The sequence below is a fragment of the Lepidochelys kempii genome, chromosome 2 (assembly GCF_965140265.1).
Source record: "Lepidochelys kempii isolate rLepKem1 chromosome 2, rLepKem1.hap2, whole genome shotgun sequence".
NCBI lineage: Eukaryota > Metazoa > Chordata > Testudines > Cheloniidae > Lepidochelys > Lepidochelys kempii.
Window position 1 is genome coordinate 4,168,588 of NC_133257.1, and position 16,807 is coordinate 4,185,394.

At 56.6% G+C, this 16,807-nt stretch overlaps 1 protein-coding gene across 2 annotated transcripts in view; it reads right to left on the reverse strand.

Moving 5' to 3' along the window:
- Positions 1–16,807, reverse strand: part of LOC140906297 (1-phosphatidylinositol 4,5-bisphosphate phosphodiesterase gamma-1-like) — a 138,264-nt gene that overhangs the window by 17,335 nt on the left and 104,122 nt on the right. For both annotated transcript variants that reach the window (XM_073329953.1, XM_073329954.1), the window contains 16 exons: positions 16,402–16,486; positions 15,044–15,124; positions 14,567–14,601; positions 13,685–13,757; positions 12,521–12,622; positions 11,604–11,722; positions 10,573–10,658; positions 9,397–9,517; positions 8,543–8,711; positions 7,896–8,015; positions 5,727–5,834; positions 4,895–5,082; positions 3,031–3,231; positions 1,958–2,077; positions 954–1,137; positions 61–138 (listed from right to left, as the gene is read on the reverse strand). In XM_073329953.1, the coding sequence (XP_073186054.1) occupies positions 61–138; positions 954–1,137; positions 1,958–2,077; positions 3,031–3,231; positions 4,895–5,082; positions 5,727–5,834; positions 7,896–8,015; positions 8,543–8,711; positions 9,397–9,517; positions 10,573–10,658; positions 11,604–11,722; positions 12,521–12,622; positions 13,685–13,757; positions 14,567–14,601; positions 15,044–15,124; positions 16,402–16,486 (1,870 nt within the window). The remainder of the gene's footprint in view (positions 1–60; positions 139–953; positions 1,138–1,957; positions 2,078–3,030; positions 3,232–4,894; positions 5,083–5,726; positions 5,835–7,895; positions 8,016–8,542; positions 8,712–9,396; positions 9,518–10,572; positions 10,659–11,603; positions 11,723–12,520; positions 12,623–13,684; positions 13,758–14,566; positions 14,602–15,043; positions 15,125–16,401; positions 16,487–16,807) is intronic.

The following is a 16,807-nucleotide window of genomic DNA, read 5'->3' on the forward strand; positions in this document are numbered from 1 at the left end:
CTCCCACTCCTCCCTGTGCCACGCAGACCTGGGGGGAGTCTCCGGCCCATGCTCTCTTACCCTGGCCATTGGCATCTTGTTGGCCTCCACGTAGAAGTGAGGGGTTCGCACTTCATACAGGGCTCCATAGTCCAGCTCCTGCAAAGGACAGGCAGCAGCGGTAACATGGGAGGCAAGCCCACAGCTTCCCCCCTTCCCCCTCTCCTGGGGGGCAGTTCGAGGAACAGAGGAAGGGACCTGTGTGCATCCTCACTAGAAAAGGGGAGATTTGAATAGAGAGTTCCTTAATGGAGCTAGACGGTCGGCTGGGAGCTCCTCCTGTCATGGGATAGGGGCATTTCCTTTTGTACCCCTGGCCTATGTCAGGCGACTGGGGTCATAGAAACACAACCTCCCCAGTGCGGATACAGTATCATAGAATATCAGGGTTGGAAGGGACCTCAGGAGGTCATCTAGTCCAACCCCCTGCTCAAAGCAGGACCAATCCCCAATTTTTGCCCCAGGTCCCTAAATGGCCCCCTCAAGGATTGAACTCACAACCTGGGTCAGTACAGAAATATCTGTCTCTTGCCCACTCTCCTGTGTGTCACACCTTGATTACAACCTCCAAGGGCAGCGTGACCCCTAGGATCGAGCCAGAGCACTGCATGCTGGGACATGTAGTCCGCACTTGCTGCACCTCTCCATAAGGATTAGAGCACCGGCAATCTGATTAGCCGCTCCCTGGGACTCCGGGCAACTCGCCAATGCACCCCCTGAGCAAAGTTTAGGGACCCCAGATGCAGCCATGTTCAGCTTTTCCAAGATTCTGTGGGGCGGCCATAAAGCCCCCTCATATTCACTACACTGCCCAGCTGCATTGTCCCTCTTCCCCTGTACCCTGGTGCCCTGCCATTCTCATGGCAATGCTCCCCGATGCCCTCAATGGGGCTCCCCTGCCCCCCGGGACTCACGGCGGTGCCCATCTTCTCCAGCGTCTCCTCATTGATGGGGTAGCGGAGTTTCATCTTGCGGTAGAGCGGGTGCTTCTCGTAGTAGCTCACCAGATCCACCAGGCTCTCGAACTCGGCGGAGCTGCCCAGCATGAAGAGCCGTCCCTCCTGCTGGATGCGGCAATGCTTGATCTTGCCCTCTGCTCTGTTACCAACACACCCCAAAGGGCACGTGAGGAGGGGCTGGGCAGGGAGGTGGAGGAGGGGGGGACATACCTTCTGTTTTTACAAACTGCAGAGGGGAATCATTTCACCCACCCTGAAATGCAGCCACCTCTGGGGTGGACAGCAGGAATTGGGGAACAGCGCACAGCACAAGATGGCACGACTGCCTCCTAGCAGCACGCTGTGTCATCAGTCAGTACTGACTCCGAGTGAGCAGCAGCCCCAGCACACCAGGTATGTCTACCCTGCAGTTGGACACACATGGCTGTCCCGTGCCAGTTGACTCGGGTGGGCAGGGCTATTTAATTGCAGCATAGATGTTTGGGCTTGGGTTGGCACCCTGCGAGGTGAGAGGGTCCCAGAGCTCAGGCTCCAGCCCGAGACAGAATGTCTACACTGCAATTAACAGCGCCTTAGCCTGAGCCCTCCGAGCCCAAGTCAGCTGGCAGGGGTTAGCCGTGGGTGTCTAACTGCAGTGTAGACTAACTCAGCCAGTCCTGAGGGAAGGGAAGAGGACCTCTAGTGACTCATCAATGCAACTTCCTGCAGCAGCAGCTTTCCTTGAAGGTCCCCGTCCTGGAACCCATCCAACCCAATTGTGCTCAGCTAATGAGACTGGAGAAAATCATGTGCAAGCACATGGCAAAGCATGGGATTTGGAGGAGAGATGGCAATGGCTGAACGCTGTAGCCTTTGACTCCAGTGGGTTACAAGAGAAACAAGTCTGCTGCTTCTCAGCTCAGGCCCCAGTGATGGGTTTGGCCGACTTGCCAGCTAGACCCTAGGCAGCTCGCACTCACCTGAAGGAGATAGCATAGGAATTGGGCTCGCTGCGTTTGCGCAGCAGGAAGGCTCCGTCCCGGGGCACCCTCATCAGCATATGCTCGGCCTGCAGGCGGGACAGGCTGGTGTGGTACCACCTGGGTCAGGAAAGAACACACAGCAGGATCAATGCATCATCTGTACCCTGTGCCATGGCATTGACTCAGCAAGTGAGAGAGGAGCCGACTCCTTTCAATCTCCTAGAATGAGTCCATGTGCAGTGAACATGGGAATCCAGTTCTGGTTCTCCACCCTTCAGGGGTCCCAGGGACACGTCTGATCTCTTACCTGTATTAATGCACTGGCTGAGTGTCTAGCTGTGAGATCTGCTCACATATGTGTATCTATTGCACTTGGAATCAGGTCTGCTCAAATGTGTGGCTGCACGCCCATGGAGGTGTGAATCAGAGCTGGGCGACCACTAGGAATTGTGCTGCCTTGTAGTGCCCCCAGCCTGGGAAGAGGGTAAAAGCTTTATTCCCTAAGCCTCTGGCAATCTCCTGCTGGCTGGAGCGGCAGCCGCCTGTGTTTTGGGACTCCCCATACTGCCCATGTGCTGTTCTGCCGGCGATCATAGTCTTGGCTATATGTGGCCTGAGATTATTTACACATGAAACCCCTGCTCCCCTTTGGTATCCCCAGGGAATGAGCCGGCTGAGGGTACATCTGGTTCCCTGGGGCCTGCGGGGGTCGCTTCCTCTACAAAAAAACGGCCATGGCTGGGGCTATAGGCCAGAATCTTCCCCCTTTCAGGCTCCTGCCCCAGAGCTTGATGTGGTGTCTCACTGACACCCCATAACAGAATAGTTCTACTGGCCACAGCGCCTCGGTCGAAGAGGAAGTGCAGCCCCAGTGACACCTCATCTCCGGCAGGGGGTGCTGGATCCGGGCTGGACGGGTCAGCAGAGGGTGCTCGCTGGGGAAGAGGGGAGAGAAGCGAGGCGAAGAGGAGAGAGGCGCTGTGTGGAGAAGACCGAGGGCTGGAAGGACAGGGAGAGGCAAGCGGAACAAGGAGGGGAGAGGGGGAAGGGAGGAGAGGTGATGCGCTCACTCTTTGCTCTCGTGGGCGTTCGGCTGCGGCACGGGGTCCGTGAGCCTCATCTCAAACTCGTTGCACCGCAGCGGCACCTCGCGGTAGTGGCAGATCAGGCTGTAGAGGCTGTCAAACACCAGGTTGTCCGTCAAGTAGAACTTGGTGGTGCCGGCTTCCTGCCGGGAGTGGATGCGGCAGTGTTGGACTCGGCTGGACCGCCTGCAGCGGAGACAAAAAAGGGATCGGCAGGGGCAGGACCAAGAGCAAACCGTGTCTCCCAGCTGCTGCCCAAACCAGGCGCACAGTGGATGGCGAGGAAGGTCAACCCGCTGCACTAGTCCTGGGGGGGAGCGGGGGCAGGAGACGACTGGACAGCAAGGAAACATCCCGAGTCACAATGCAGGGTTTGGATCGAGCCTCCCAACATTCGGGGGTTGGATCTGGGCTTCGGTTCGGCCCGGTACAGAGACAGCAGCCAGCCAGCCGGGCGACCCATCAGGGATGTTGGAGCAATACATTGGGTTAGACGAGGAGTGGGCAAACTTTTTGGCCTGAGGGCCACATCAGGGTGTGAAACTGTATGGAGGGCCGGGTAGGGAAGGCTGTGCCTCCCCAAACAGCCTAGCCCCCATCCCCTATCTGCCCCCTCCCACTTCCTGCCCCGACTGCCCCCTCAGAACCCCTGACCCATCCAACCCCTCTGCTCTTGTCCCCTGACCACCCCCTGGGGCCAAACCGCCCCACCCGGGAGCCCACCCCCTATCCAAACCCCCCGCTCCCTGTCCCCTGACTGCCCCAACCCCTATCCACACCCCTGCCCCGTGACAGGCCCCCCGGGATTCCCACACCTATCCAACTGGCCCCTGCTCCCTATCCCCTAACTGCCCACCCCGGGACCCCTCCACCCCCTTACCATGCAGCTCAGAGCAGCAGGAGCTCGCAGCCCTGCTGCCCGGCTGGAGCCAGACGCACTGCCTGCGTGGCGGTGTGACTGTGGGGGTGGGGGAACAGTAAGGGAGAGGCCGGGGGCTAGCCTTCCCGGCCTGGAGCTCAAGGGCCAGGCAGGATGGTCCCGCGGGCTGGATGTGGCCCGTGGGCCAAAGTTTGCCCACCTCTGGCTTAGACAGTGTGACCATATTGCCCCCTAGTAGCTGGTGTCCACAACTAACCCAGCTGGCCGCTCACAGCTCATGGTGCTATTTTAAATCCAACAGCGGCAAGGGCGTGTGGTTTGGCCCTTTGCTCCTGGATGATGCATGTGGGAGCTGTAGGTATATGGCTGTGGTTTTTTACATTAGCTCAGAGCTTTGGGTCAGGCCCACCTCTCCCTCACTGGAGCTCTCCCACGTGGAATCTATAAAGGCCAGATCCCGAGGTCCTAACTCAGGCAAGAGCCTCTCTGAAGTCAATGGCACTGCGGTCTGTGATCCTGAGCCGCACTGGGGCGCCATCACCATGCCCCGAGAAGCACCGATCATCAGTCATCGCAGTGCTGGGGAATGATGTTGTGGACAGGCCTGAGAACCGCAGCCCTTGGTAGAGCCACAGAACTGGGAGAGCAGCAGGGCAAGCATCCCCTCCCTGACCCCGACCCTGACAGGCTGCCTCTGGGGAGCCCAGCCTCCGGGATCTATTCAGGTCTCGGCCTCGCTGCTAGGCTGCCAACGAGGGAGAGGATCAACGCCCCTTCTGGTGGCTCCCGAGACTAGTCCAGTAGGAACTGGCCCGAGGCCCACCAGCTTGTCATCAGATGGTAGCAGCTTTCCACCACTACCACCTCGGACTGGAGGGAAACCGAGTCCCCGATGTGAGGGGATAACTGGTGCCGGAGGCAGAGGGGATCCTGTGCCCCGGTACGGAGGTCGCCGCAGGAGGCTCCTACCAGAAGGAGAGGGTGTAGTCTCCCACAAAGGTCTCGCTCTCCCGCACCAGGAAGGTGCCGTCTTTCCCACCCGTCTCGGTGCAGTACTCATGCAGCAGCTTCTCGGCGATCTGGCGCCCGTCACGCCCCCCGCCCAGCTTCCCGTGAAACCACTTCTCGCTGAAGTGCAGCTCGTTGTTGTTAAACTCCTGAAGAGGCGCAGAGCCCGAGGACGAGACGGGCGGGGCGGGGAGAGACCAGAGAAATCCAGGGGAGAGAGACAGAAGGAAAGAGAGAGAGTGGGTTTGGTGTCATGTCCTTAATCATTTTGGCCACCTCTGGGGTGGAGCACAGCAGCAGTCTAACAGCGCACAGCAATGCTGCCCAACCGTTTAGGGCAGGTAGTAAAGGTTCTCATGTCCCACTGAACCGCCTGGAGATCTAGTTGGCAAAAGTTAATAGCCCCAACCAGAATCTGAGCAGGACCCTGAGGTTAATACTCTGCCGTGTGAAAAGTGCAGTGGGATATTTAATGGCCAGAAGTAGTCAGGACCTTGGTTCTGCATCTCTTACAAAAACACACATCTGTGCCCCTAACACCATGGGTTTAGCACGATCGGGGAAGGGCACCCCTCTGCTGAGTAACTAATACTAGCACCTGGGCTTTTCTTGGCCAGTTTCTCTCCAAGCATTGACCTGGTCTAACCCTCCTTAGCCGGTGAGCTGGGGCAGAAGCACAACCCAAAGGGGTACATGCAGCTGCAGGTACTTGGGTGGCTCTGTAGGTGAATCCTGAAGGTGGCTGAAGCACTGTCTTCCCCCCAGTCTCCACCTTTCCTCCTCACAAACACACCTCTTTTTGTTCCACCTCTTCCTCATCCTCGTTGGACTGGTAGCGGGACGTCTCCTCGGAGTAATAGATCTTGTTGCTTGTCAGCACAAAGTAATGTGGGCTCCAGGTCTGCCAAGGAGAAAGAAGCATCAGAACCAGGCAGCAAGGAAGCCAGGGAATGGGTACAGGGCAGGGAGGTGTCCAAGGAAGTCAGCATCTGCCAGAGATCACAGCTGCTTGCATTGCAGGCATGTGAGTTCACCCCATGCTGCTTGCTGATGCCCCTGTAACACACTGCCAGAACGTGTGTTGTGTTTCCACTCCACTGAGTAGTCCACTAGAGGATACCAGCCTATTACTGCTACTGGGTAATGGAGTCACTCCTTTAGCTTACATGGTGGAGGTCTGTGATGAAGATCCAGGATTCAAGACCTTGGAGGGGACGGGACTGTGACACCTCCTTCCCCACAGCTGGAATCCAAGCAGTGGTATTCCAGCCTGCCCCATGAGGTCCAGTTCCTGGTTCCACGTGCAGTCTATAGACCAGGGGTCAGCAACCTTTCAGAAGTGGTGTGCCGAGTCTTCACTGATTCACTTTAATTTAAGGTTTCGCATGCTAGTCATACATTTTAACGTTTTTTAGGTCTCTCTATAAGTCTACATATTATATAACTAAACTATTGTCGTATGTAAAGTAAACAAGGTTTTCAAAATGTTTAAGAAGCTTCATTTAAATTAAATTAAAATGCTGATCTTACACCGCCGGCCCGCTCAGCCCGCTGCCGGCCTGGGGTTCCGTTCACCTTGTCCAGCAGCAGGCTGAGTGGGACCTGTTGCCGGGACCCCGGCTGGCAAGGGGCCAGCAGCCAGAAGCCCAGACCGGCAGGGGGCTGAGCGGGGCCGGTGGCTGGGACCCCAGACCAGCAGTGGGCTGTGTGGCTCAGCCCGTTGCCACTCTGCCCGCTGCCGGTCTGGGGTTCCGTCTGCCGGCCCCGCTCAGCCTGGGTCCCGGCTGACAACCTCGCTCAGCCTGCGGCCGATCTGGGATCCCAGCCCTGCCCACACAGAGTGGGTACCTACCTTCTCCCTGGTTCTAGCCCATTCTCATCCTCTCTCTCTGCATTGAGCTGAGAGTGGGAGTGCACCGAGCACAGGGCTGGGGGTGAAGGAGCAGGCTGAGGGTTGGAGTGTACAGTCTGGCCATGAGCTAGAATGAGGGAGGGGGCTCAGGGTTGGGGCAGGAGGTTAGGGTGGAGCGCTTACCTGGGCAGCTCCCATTTGGTGCGAGGGTGCAGGTGGGAATGGGGGGGGGTGCAGGAGCTCCCGTCTGGTGCTCAGGGTGGGGGTGGGAATGTGGGGGGTGCAAGAGTCAGGGCATGGGGGGGCTGGGTATGTGTGGGGGTGCAGGAGGCAGGGCAGGGGGCTGGGAGTATTTGAGGAGGGTGCAGGAGTCAGGGCAGAGGGCTGGGGACATGTGAGCGGGGTGCAGGAGTCAGGGCATGGGGGGGCTGGATATGTGTTGGGGGTGCTGGAGTCAGGGCTGGGGTCGTGGGGGATGCAGGGATCAGGGCAGGAGGCTGGGGTGTGTGTGGGGTGCAGAGGTCAGGGCAGAGGGCTGGGTGTGTGGGCTAGGGTCGTGGGGGTGCTCCCAGCCCCTGCCCAGAGTGGCTCACGGCAGGGGGCTGGAGGGGATATGCCCTGATTCCACCCCCCGTTCCCCACCTCTTCTCCGCCTCCTCCCCAGAGCAGCAAGCATGCTGCGGCTCACTTCTTCCCCTCCCGCTCAAGGGCCATCAGCTGATCGGCAGCAGGGAGGGAGAGGAGGAGGGGCAGGAACCCAGCACGCTGGGGGAAGAGGCAGGGGAGGGGGAACTTGCCTGCCCTGCAGCAGCAGCCGGCAGGACCAAGCTTCTTCACCCTGCCCCGCGGGGGGCCCAGAAGAGTGGGCCGGGGCGGGCAGGATTTTTCATGGCACGCTGCTGCCTGCCAGGGTCCTGGCCTGGGTTCAACAGCGGGGTGAGCGGGGCCGGCAGCTGGGACCTGGCAGGCAGGCCATTAAAAATCAGCTCGCGTGCCGTCTTTGGCACGTGTGCCATAGGTTGCCGACCCCTCCTATAGACCCTTCCCTCTCCCACACGCTGTGGCTGTTAGTTCTGGAAAGACAGACCGAAGCCTGGGCGAGGCGCTTACATGGTCAATGGGGTCCTCAAGATACAGGATGCCGTTCTTGATGGAGTTGCTGATGTCATTCTCTGAGTAACTGGCCGTGGAGACCTCTTCGTAAAGGTTCCCTTCCACCAGCTTCTTGTGCTAGGGAGCGGGAGAGCAAACCAGAGAGAGGAGAACTCACACAGTTAGCCTCACCCTTGCCCTGTGCTACCAGCACCCGAGCCTATGCCCTGTCTGCCAGGTGGATGTGTAACATCGCTCAGTTGGGGCAGTGAAACGACTGGTCAGTTTCACTTCCTGTTTACAACTGGTTTCACTTCCTGGTTCTCCTCCTGCAATGCTGCTGTTGTTTGGGTTCAGGGTCCTGCAGGGAAAGGAGTCCGTTCTGGGAGCAAACATGACTTAAATGACTGTGAGTGGCCAGGACCTGTAGTTAGGTTTCATCTGGCAGAGAGATTCCCATCTTTGTACTTCAGAGCTGGAGGCGGAGAAAGCTCACCCCAGTATGTTCCTGTAACCCCCAAACTATAGGGCTCTCCCACTGTCCTAGCTACCCCTGCCTCTCCCAGTGCAAGGATGCTGTATACAGTTCTTGTACTGCCCCCCCTCTGGACAGTATCAGAGAAGGGCTGGGGGAAGGGGAAGAGGACTGGCCCTAAGGGCTGCACCTTGATGAGGATTTTCTTCTTGAGCTGGGTGGGGGAAGGCAACTCATCGGCGTTGATGTCCACTGGCTTGGTGAGCAGCATTTCCCCAAAGACCTTCTTGAAGTGGGAAGCCATGTTCCTCTGCTGGACAATGCTGCAGTGGTCCTCGATGGAGAGGATGATGGGGAACCTGGTGCAGGGGAAGGGGGGAGAGGAAAGGCCAGATCATTCAGAATAGCAACCAAGGAAAGGCTCCAGATCACGTACCTGCTCCTAGTGTAGCCAGGGGCAAAACTAATGAGGGTAGGGCCCCAAAGGGGCTAACAGGAACTCAGAGATCCACGGGACAATCTGGTGGAGCCCTTGGTGCAGGGAAAGCTGGATTTAGGGCAGAACCCTTGGAGCCAGGGAACACTCTCAGTAAATCAGGGTGTGACACACAACCTGGGAGTGTTCTGCAGGGAATGTATCCACGCCTTGGAATGGGCAGTGCGGCAGAGAACGCACCCAGACCCAGCAACAGGTTCTCACAATAAATACAGAACCAGTGAGTGCTGTCCAGGATAAACAGGGACTATCTGGCCGCCACACATGGTTAAACAGATTTCACTCAATAGTTACAAACTGGCTTAAGCCCCGAAGCAGGAGGTTTCCCCAGTCATTACCATTAACTATGAGAACTCTGGATATTCTTGTTATCCACATAAATGTCCAATCCCTTTTGTGAATCCTGCTAAGTTCTAGGTCTCAATGGCTTCCTGTGGCCATGAGTTCCACAGTCCCATTACATGCTGTGACAAGATCCATGCCCTTTAGCAGTCCCTAAGCAGCAAAGAGGTTACAAAGCCCCTGTAGTGCAGTGGGGTGGCCCTTACTCAGAGGTCACGAAGGCATGTTCCTTGATGGTGTGCAGGACATCCAGGAATTTTATTTTGGAGGTGAGTGTGTGTCCATGGTAGATGATTGGCAGGTCATCTGGACCATCCCAACAGTCCACTAAGGGCAGAGATGGTTGAGTTGTTAACACTCCCCCCACACGCGTGATCATTTATCCCTGTACCCCACACACGTTCCTGAGGGACCATGTCCTAGCGTCCGTCCTTTCCTGAACAGAGTGGAATGGACAGGACCACCCCTAGAGCCCATGGCCACTGCATGTCCATTGGTCCCAAGTGTCACTCTGGAGCTGTGCAAACTTTATTGTCGTGCCAGAAGTCGCGCACTTCAGGGGTGGACAAAGGGGTGTAAAAGACACTGGTGTTCACCTCTGAGACGCCAGATAACAGCACATGCTGTTACCTCAGTTAGCAGGGTCAAATGGGACTGAGCTAGTGAAAGACGCTGTGGGGCTGGGTGAGGGTCTGCCTGCCATTGATATGATATGATATTGCACGGGTTCACCAGGTGGATTGAACGATCCTCAGCTGAGGTCCCATTGGGTCGTAGATTCCAAGGCCAGAAGGGACCATTGCGACCATCTGGTCTGACCTCCTGCATAGCACAGGCCAGAGAACCTCCACTGGGGATTCCTGAATCTGGTGGATTTTAAACTTCTCCCCAGGTTGCCCCAGAGGACAATGATCCAAGCAAAACATCTCATGTTCCAGGGCACCGGAAGGATCCCAGTACGATTCACCAACTAAGAATTGCTGTAGCCACATCTGGGGTGAGACGGGGCAGCTGTTTGATAATTCGCTGCAGACCTACACCGAAGTGTAAGACAGAAAAGTGGGGGCAATTTAAAGGAACTACCCATCACAGGATGTGGCCAAGGCACTGGGCTCAGCCCCCTACATTTGTGCCAAGTGCTGAGGGGGTTTTGTGGCTGGGGAGTGGTCAGGAACATGGTTTTAGAGATCCCCCAAAGGATGCTGACTCCAATATGGACTTGAGGGGGCAGGGGTGGCATCACCAGTACCATTTCCTGCTGCGCCCACCTGGGGTCCCCCACCCAGTCACTGAGCGGTACTCATGCTGCTCAGCTTATGCAGTTGGACTAGCTTACAGCCGCTGAGAGCAGCCCAGCCCCCGGCAGGGACCAGCTCACTCACACTCTATGCAGCGGCAGCCCATCCGGAGGCAGCGAGCGTAGGCTTCCAGCGAGGACTCACTGGAGAACTGGTCCCCAGTCAGATACCTGCAAGGAGAAGAAGAGGGCCTCGGAATCACCAGCAGCGCCTGGAGGAGGGCCTGGGGGTGGGCCTGGGCGGCCTGGAGGAAGAGGTTCAGCTGCAAATCATGTGGCTCCCAGTCCATCCAACCGTGTGCCAGGGGAGGTGCCTGGCAGGGCCTGAGCTGCGGAGCTGTTTCGGGGGCACCTCGCTCTGAACCCAGGGCCTGGATCCCATCAGATGTCAGTGTCGGCTGTCCCATGGAACCCCACTCCTGCCAGTGCCGACTAAGCTCGGGAGACCCAGCGGAGGTCGAAAGCCTCAGGGCCAGATCCCCAGCTGGTGTAAATGGGCAGAGCTCCATTGGAGTCAATGGGCCAGATCCCCAGCTGGTGTAAATGGGTGTAGCTCCATTGAAGTCAATGGGCCAGATCCCCAGCTGGTGTAAATGGGTGTAGCTCCATTGAAGTCAATGGGCCAGATCCTCAGCTGGTGTAAATCAGCAGAGCTCCATTGGCATCAATGGGCCAGATCCCCAGCTGGTGTAAATGGGCAGAGCTTCAGTGGGCCAGATCCCCAGCCGGTGTAAATGGGCAAAGCTCTGTTGAAGCCCATGGAGTTATGCTGGTTGATACCAGGCGAGACTCTGGCCCATGTTTTCCAGTACCTGCTTACAAGGAAATGTCCAGGAATCCCATGTCCCGCATGGACAGGGAAGTGGAGCAATCCCTGCAGAATTCCCAGGGGAGGCTAAAGAGAAATCCTCCCCCTCCTCGTTCACTATTACATGCATGCCAGAGCCCTTCTGGAGCTCAAACATCAGACTGGTGGCTCCCCAATGTCTGCAGAATGGCTCCTAGGGCTGTGGTGGGAGGCACCCGTTCAGCTCAGAATCCAACAGGTTGTGCTGCTTTATCTTCGCCCCACTGCGCTGGGGGCCCTTCGTCGGTGGGCTGACCCCAAGCTCTTACGTGTTGTGGGAGGAGGAGATCCAGTAGTGGGACAGCGGGTAGTTCATCTCCTCTGGGACCACCCGCTCGTACTTGGCATCCATGACCTTGTTTTCCCTGGAGAACAGGTAGGTCAGAAACTGAGGACAGAAGAAAAGCTGGTTAGAGCAAAACCAGGAGGGTCAGGCTCCAGGACACCGTGGGTCACCCCAGGCCAAGGGGAGAGATGGGCATGGGGCCAAAGCTCTAACAGGAATGGGGAAAGGGAGAGAAGTTGGTGGAGAAGAGCTGCCAGCAGCAGAGGGCGAGCTGGGGAACACGGTCCAGTGACTACAGCTAGAGATGGGCTTCCGATGCAGGGTCTGGAATGTGGACTTCTCCAAAATGTGGGGGGGGAGGGATTCACTCTTTCAGTACAACTGGCCTGTCTAAATACGTGTAGTGCAATCACCTGGGGAATTCACTGCTGCACCGGCACACAGTCACTTGCTGGAGGTGGATTTGGTGGCCAATAATAAATCTGTAGCTATGCCCCTTAGACAAGGATAATTAAAACCTCATGCTTCAGGGCACAAGGAGATCACCTGGAAGGGTCAGGAAGGAATATCAATCCCCAGATGTGCAGCACTGTACATGAGCCAGATGGGTGGTTTATTGCTTCCTTTTAAGCCTCAGGCATTGGTCATTGATGGAGGCTGGGATAGCAGTCTATAAGCCCCCTTGGTCTGATCTGGCATGGCCCATCCTGACCGCCAGTCTGAAGTGTACATTGTCTGTTATAAATACACCTACATCCATGTGAACCAATTCCACAAACCCTGTAACTAATCTAGGGACTTTATCTGCCTCAGGTGGGAGTCTGAGCTCCGCTGGTGGGCGCTGGAGTTGCCAAGGGGATGGCTGATGCAGGAGGATGGGCTGGAGTACATATTCCCTACCTCATCCAGCTGGAAGAAGGGTTCTGCCATGTCACTGAAGGGGTCCCGGAGGTAGCCACACATGTACTCCCGCACCTTGCTGATGTCATTGGCCCACGGCTCCTAAGGCAGAGAACACAGAGGGCAGCGTTAGGGGAGGACCCGCACCGAAGGTTTAGATGTGAAACCATGATGGGAATCTCAGATCTGCAAGATCAAGAGCCTTCAGAAAGATGGAAGGTGAGTGGACTCAGGACCCAGGAGACTCACGACCTCTAGCTATGCACAGGGCAAGTACAGCACATACTCCCACCCCCCACTACTGTACCTCCACCCTCATCCGCAGGGAATAGAGAGGAGTCCGGTGGCGATGGCCTGATTGTAATTATTCTCTTCACTAGATTTCAGATACAGGCAAACCTGGGGCGCGATTTGCTCCTTTTTCCTAACATGTTTTCATCTGACTTTCCTGTTGGAGCTTCACGGATTCCAAGGCCAGGTCTGCCCTTCCCTGTAACAAAGGGCACAGAATCGCCACCAGACATGCATCTAACCCGTCACTTCTGGCTGGGCTGGAGCAGCTCTTCTAGACCGACCTGCGATCTGCAGTTCAAGACTCCAAGTTGCAGAGTTGCCGAATGTAAAGGCAGAGGGGACCACCCGATCTTCCAGGCTGACCTGACCTGTGATGGATTCTCCATCGCAGCCCAGCATGAGCTGTTCTGATGGTTAATCACCCTGGCTGTTAAATACAGGCACCTTCTTTCTGGTCTGAGTTTGTCAGGCTTCAGCTTCCCCCACCCATCGAGGCTTTCTCTCTGTCCACAGTTGGAGCCTGGGCAGTGGCACAAACTACCCTTACCAGGAGACCACCATGGCCCCTTCACCCCAAGGCCTCTCTGCTGAGACTGACAACAGAGGATGCCAGCTTGCATGGCGGGGGGTCTCATGGTCTATCAGGAAGAGGAGTGAGATCCACCAGTCGGACAGCCACTGGATGAGCATGACTTTAGGTTATGAGTGGTCTGGACTGGCTTTGAGGTAGCCAGACGCTCTCTGGTTTCAGAACAGTGGCAGTCGTGAGAATTTCTGCTATCATCCACTGCATGCCAAGCTATGGCCTGGCAGAAGGGCTTGCAGTCCCTCAGGTATGACAGGGTATTGGAAGTGTGCCTTAGCGGGTACCTTCTGGTCGTGCTGCAGGAATTTCTGGAAGTCGTACAGTGTAATCTGGCACAGCTCTGCCCGGTCAACATTCCTGGGGAGGGGCAAGGAGCCGGTCAATGGGAGTGTGTGCAAGCCGGGTATGCCAGCCTCCCCCCACCAAACGACTCAGGCACTGGGTGTGTCTCCCCCATACAGATACCTAGTCCCCTTATTCCCCCGACAATTCCAGCTCTTCCCCCCAATCCTCATGGAACCTGAGGTGGGTGAACCTGATTTGCACCTATTACTCCAGCCTAAGGCTCCCCTGATGCCCCTCAATCCCAACCCGCAGCCCCCTGCTACCCCAGCCCTGGGCTCCCCCACTCCGCCACAGCTCAGCCAGTGCCCCTCAGTTCTAACCCGCAGCCCCCTGCTACCCCAGCCCTGGGCTCCCCACACACAGTGATGCACCTGAGTCCTGACCCGCAGCTCCCTCCCCAGACGCTGATCTCAGTGACACAGTATTAACCCGAGCACGCTAGTCATTGCCCTGGAGTCATTCTGGGTTTACATTACTTGTGTCTGAGAATACAGACCTGCCTGTTCTCTGGCGATCTAATAGGGTCAGAGTCATGTACCAGCCCACTGCGTCCCTGACATGGACTCCACCCCCGGGCTTGGCTTCCCTATCACCGTTTCTGGGAGCAGAGTGTGGGTGCCCAGCCTTGTGGCCCTGGGGGGTGGTGCCCAGTGGTCCCCTCTGTGTGCTGCAGTGGGAGCAGACAGGGTTGGACTTGTGAAGAGACCTCTCGGTTCTGAGTCTTGTTCTCACACACACACAGTGAACCAGGCTGGCTGGCGGGCCAGTGCCCCACCCGGGACTGGGGCGGGGTCTGACAAGGAGGGATCTTTGGTACTCACCGCAAGGGGAAGGAGAGCTCCAGCTGATCGATGATCTGGAATGCAAAGGGGGGACAGGGGCAGGTAAGCCAGTGGAGAAGGTGCCACCTGCAGGCTGGATGGGGACTGGAGGAGGAGGCTCAGGGGGACTTTGTCTCGAGTCTGGGAAAGCATCAGGCAAAAGGCATCTCAGAGCCTGTGGCGGGAATCTGAGCTGCTGCTGGGACCTGCCGCACTGGCCACAGCCTCCCCTCACTGACTCACTCTAGATGGTCTTCCCCATCTCCTGTCCCTACAACAAAGCCCCCGCCCAGCCAGTTCTCGGGGGCTATCTCCTGTGGTGTGACAGGTGCATTTAGGGTGCTTCAGAAACGTCCATTAATAGTGACAAGCAGCACCATGACCCCTCTCTGGCCTTCCTTACCCATCCCCGGGCCTGGGCCCAGCCGCAGGGTCACCCCAGGTGGGGCAGAGTCACCGAGGGCCCCAACCTCTTACCGATTTCTGAGCATCGAACATTAGGTTTTTGTAGAAGTGAGTGAAGTGGGTGAAGGCCATGTCGCTCCTAGCTTCCACTTCCTGTTGGGAGGAAGGAGAGAGACAGAACCTGGTGAGAACAGAACTGGAGGGAGCAGACCTCCCAGAGCTGAAGGACCTAGGGAGACTTCAAGCCCCTGGTGCAGAAGATAGGGAAAAAAGGCCCCTGGCCGAAAGCACTGGCTCCAGTAGGATTCCCATGCTGTACTGCTCCAGCTGGGGGCATCTTGAGTCAAGCCCATGGGCCATGCAGAGCTCAGGGAGATCTACAATGTGGCCTGCAGCCACCGTCGGGCAGTCCATGGGGATTACACGTCCCGGTATGCAGTGCTACATGCTGAGCCAATGTCGTAATCCTGTCTCATGTCTAGAGATGGGCCGGCTGGATTATTTGGAGGGGAGGTTGGAATCTTGATCCAGAGTTTGTGCTTTGGGTCTCTCTCTCCTTACATGCTATACATGGTGAGTGGCAGAGAGAGGAGTATTGGGGCTTTGGATGGGGAATGAGCAGCAAATGCAACTGGCCAGCCCTAGGAATGGACTATGATCTTGTGTTTCCCTGTAAATGTCCCTTAGTAACAGGGAGTGCAGGAGGAAGGCACAGATAATCCAGTATAGGCTGGGAGCAGAAGGGCTTCCAGAGAGACCACTTGCCCAGGAGGCATCCGCTGCTCATTAATGTTCATTGACTGCAGACACCCCCCAAACACAAAATAGCAAAGGAAAGGGAATAAGAGAACGTAAGAACAGCCACACTGGGTCAGACCAAAGGTCCATCTAGCCCAGTACCCTGTCTTCAGACAGTGGCCAGTGCCAGGTGCCCCAGAGGGAATGAACAGAACAGGGAATCATCAAGTGATCCATCCCGTCGCCCATTCCCAGCTTATGGCAAACAGAGACTCGGGAGTGGGCAGGAGATAACCCTTCCAGGAAAAGCCAATGGGACTTTTGGCTTTGTTGACCCATCTTATCAAATTCTATAGCCAGGGAAAGTCCCTCTTCAATCCTATAGGGCAGCTCAACATCTTCCTCCCCACAGGAAGGGTCAATTCTATAGGACTTCAGAGTCATCTCTGAAGAACCTGGTTGGTTCTACAAATCTCTGCTGGCTTAGAATCATAGAATCATAGAATATCAGGATTGGAAGGGACCTCAGGAGGTCATCTAGTCCAACGCCCTGCTCAAAGCAGGACCAATCCCCAATTAAATCATCCCAGCCAGGGCTTCCCCTCGTCCGATTCTATAGGCCTTGTCTATAAAGGATGGGTCAGAAAAGGAGAGATAAAGGGAGGGAGGAGAGACTGTGGGAGTGTTCTTACCACTAACTTGTCCCGCAGGAACCTCATGTTGGGCACCCGATAGTTCACCTGGGGCAGCATGGCCTTCAGATCCTTCAATGTGATACTGCAAGACACACAAAGCAGGAGTCAGGCCTCAGAGAGGGACATGCGGGAGCCCAACTTCTCATGCAGGCTCAGGGCCTTCAGCTGGTCCCATGGGCTCGGGGCCTTGAGCAATTTCACTCCTGCCCTCCTCCCAGATGAATCTTCAGGAAAGCAAGGGCCTGTTTCTGTGAGAAAGAAGAGGGGTCAAGAGCTGCAGCCACTCCAGCCCCCATGGCTGCAGAGGTGGTTCATTCAACCTGTGTCTCCTGCAGGGAACTGAATTCTCAGTTCACTGAGCAGTTAGACACGGGGCTGGCCTCCAGACTGAGATCGCACTCAG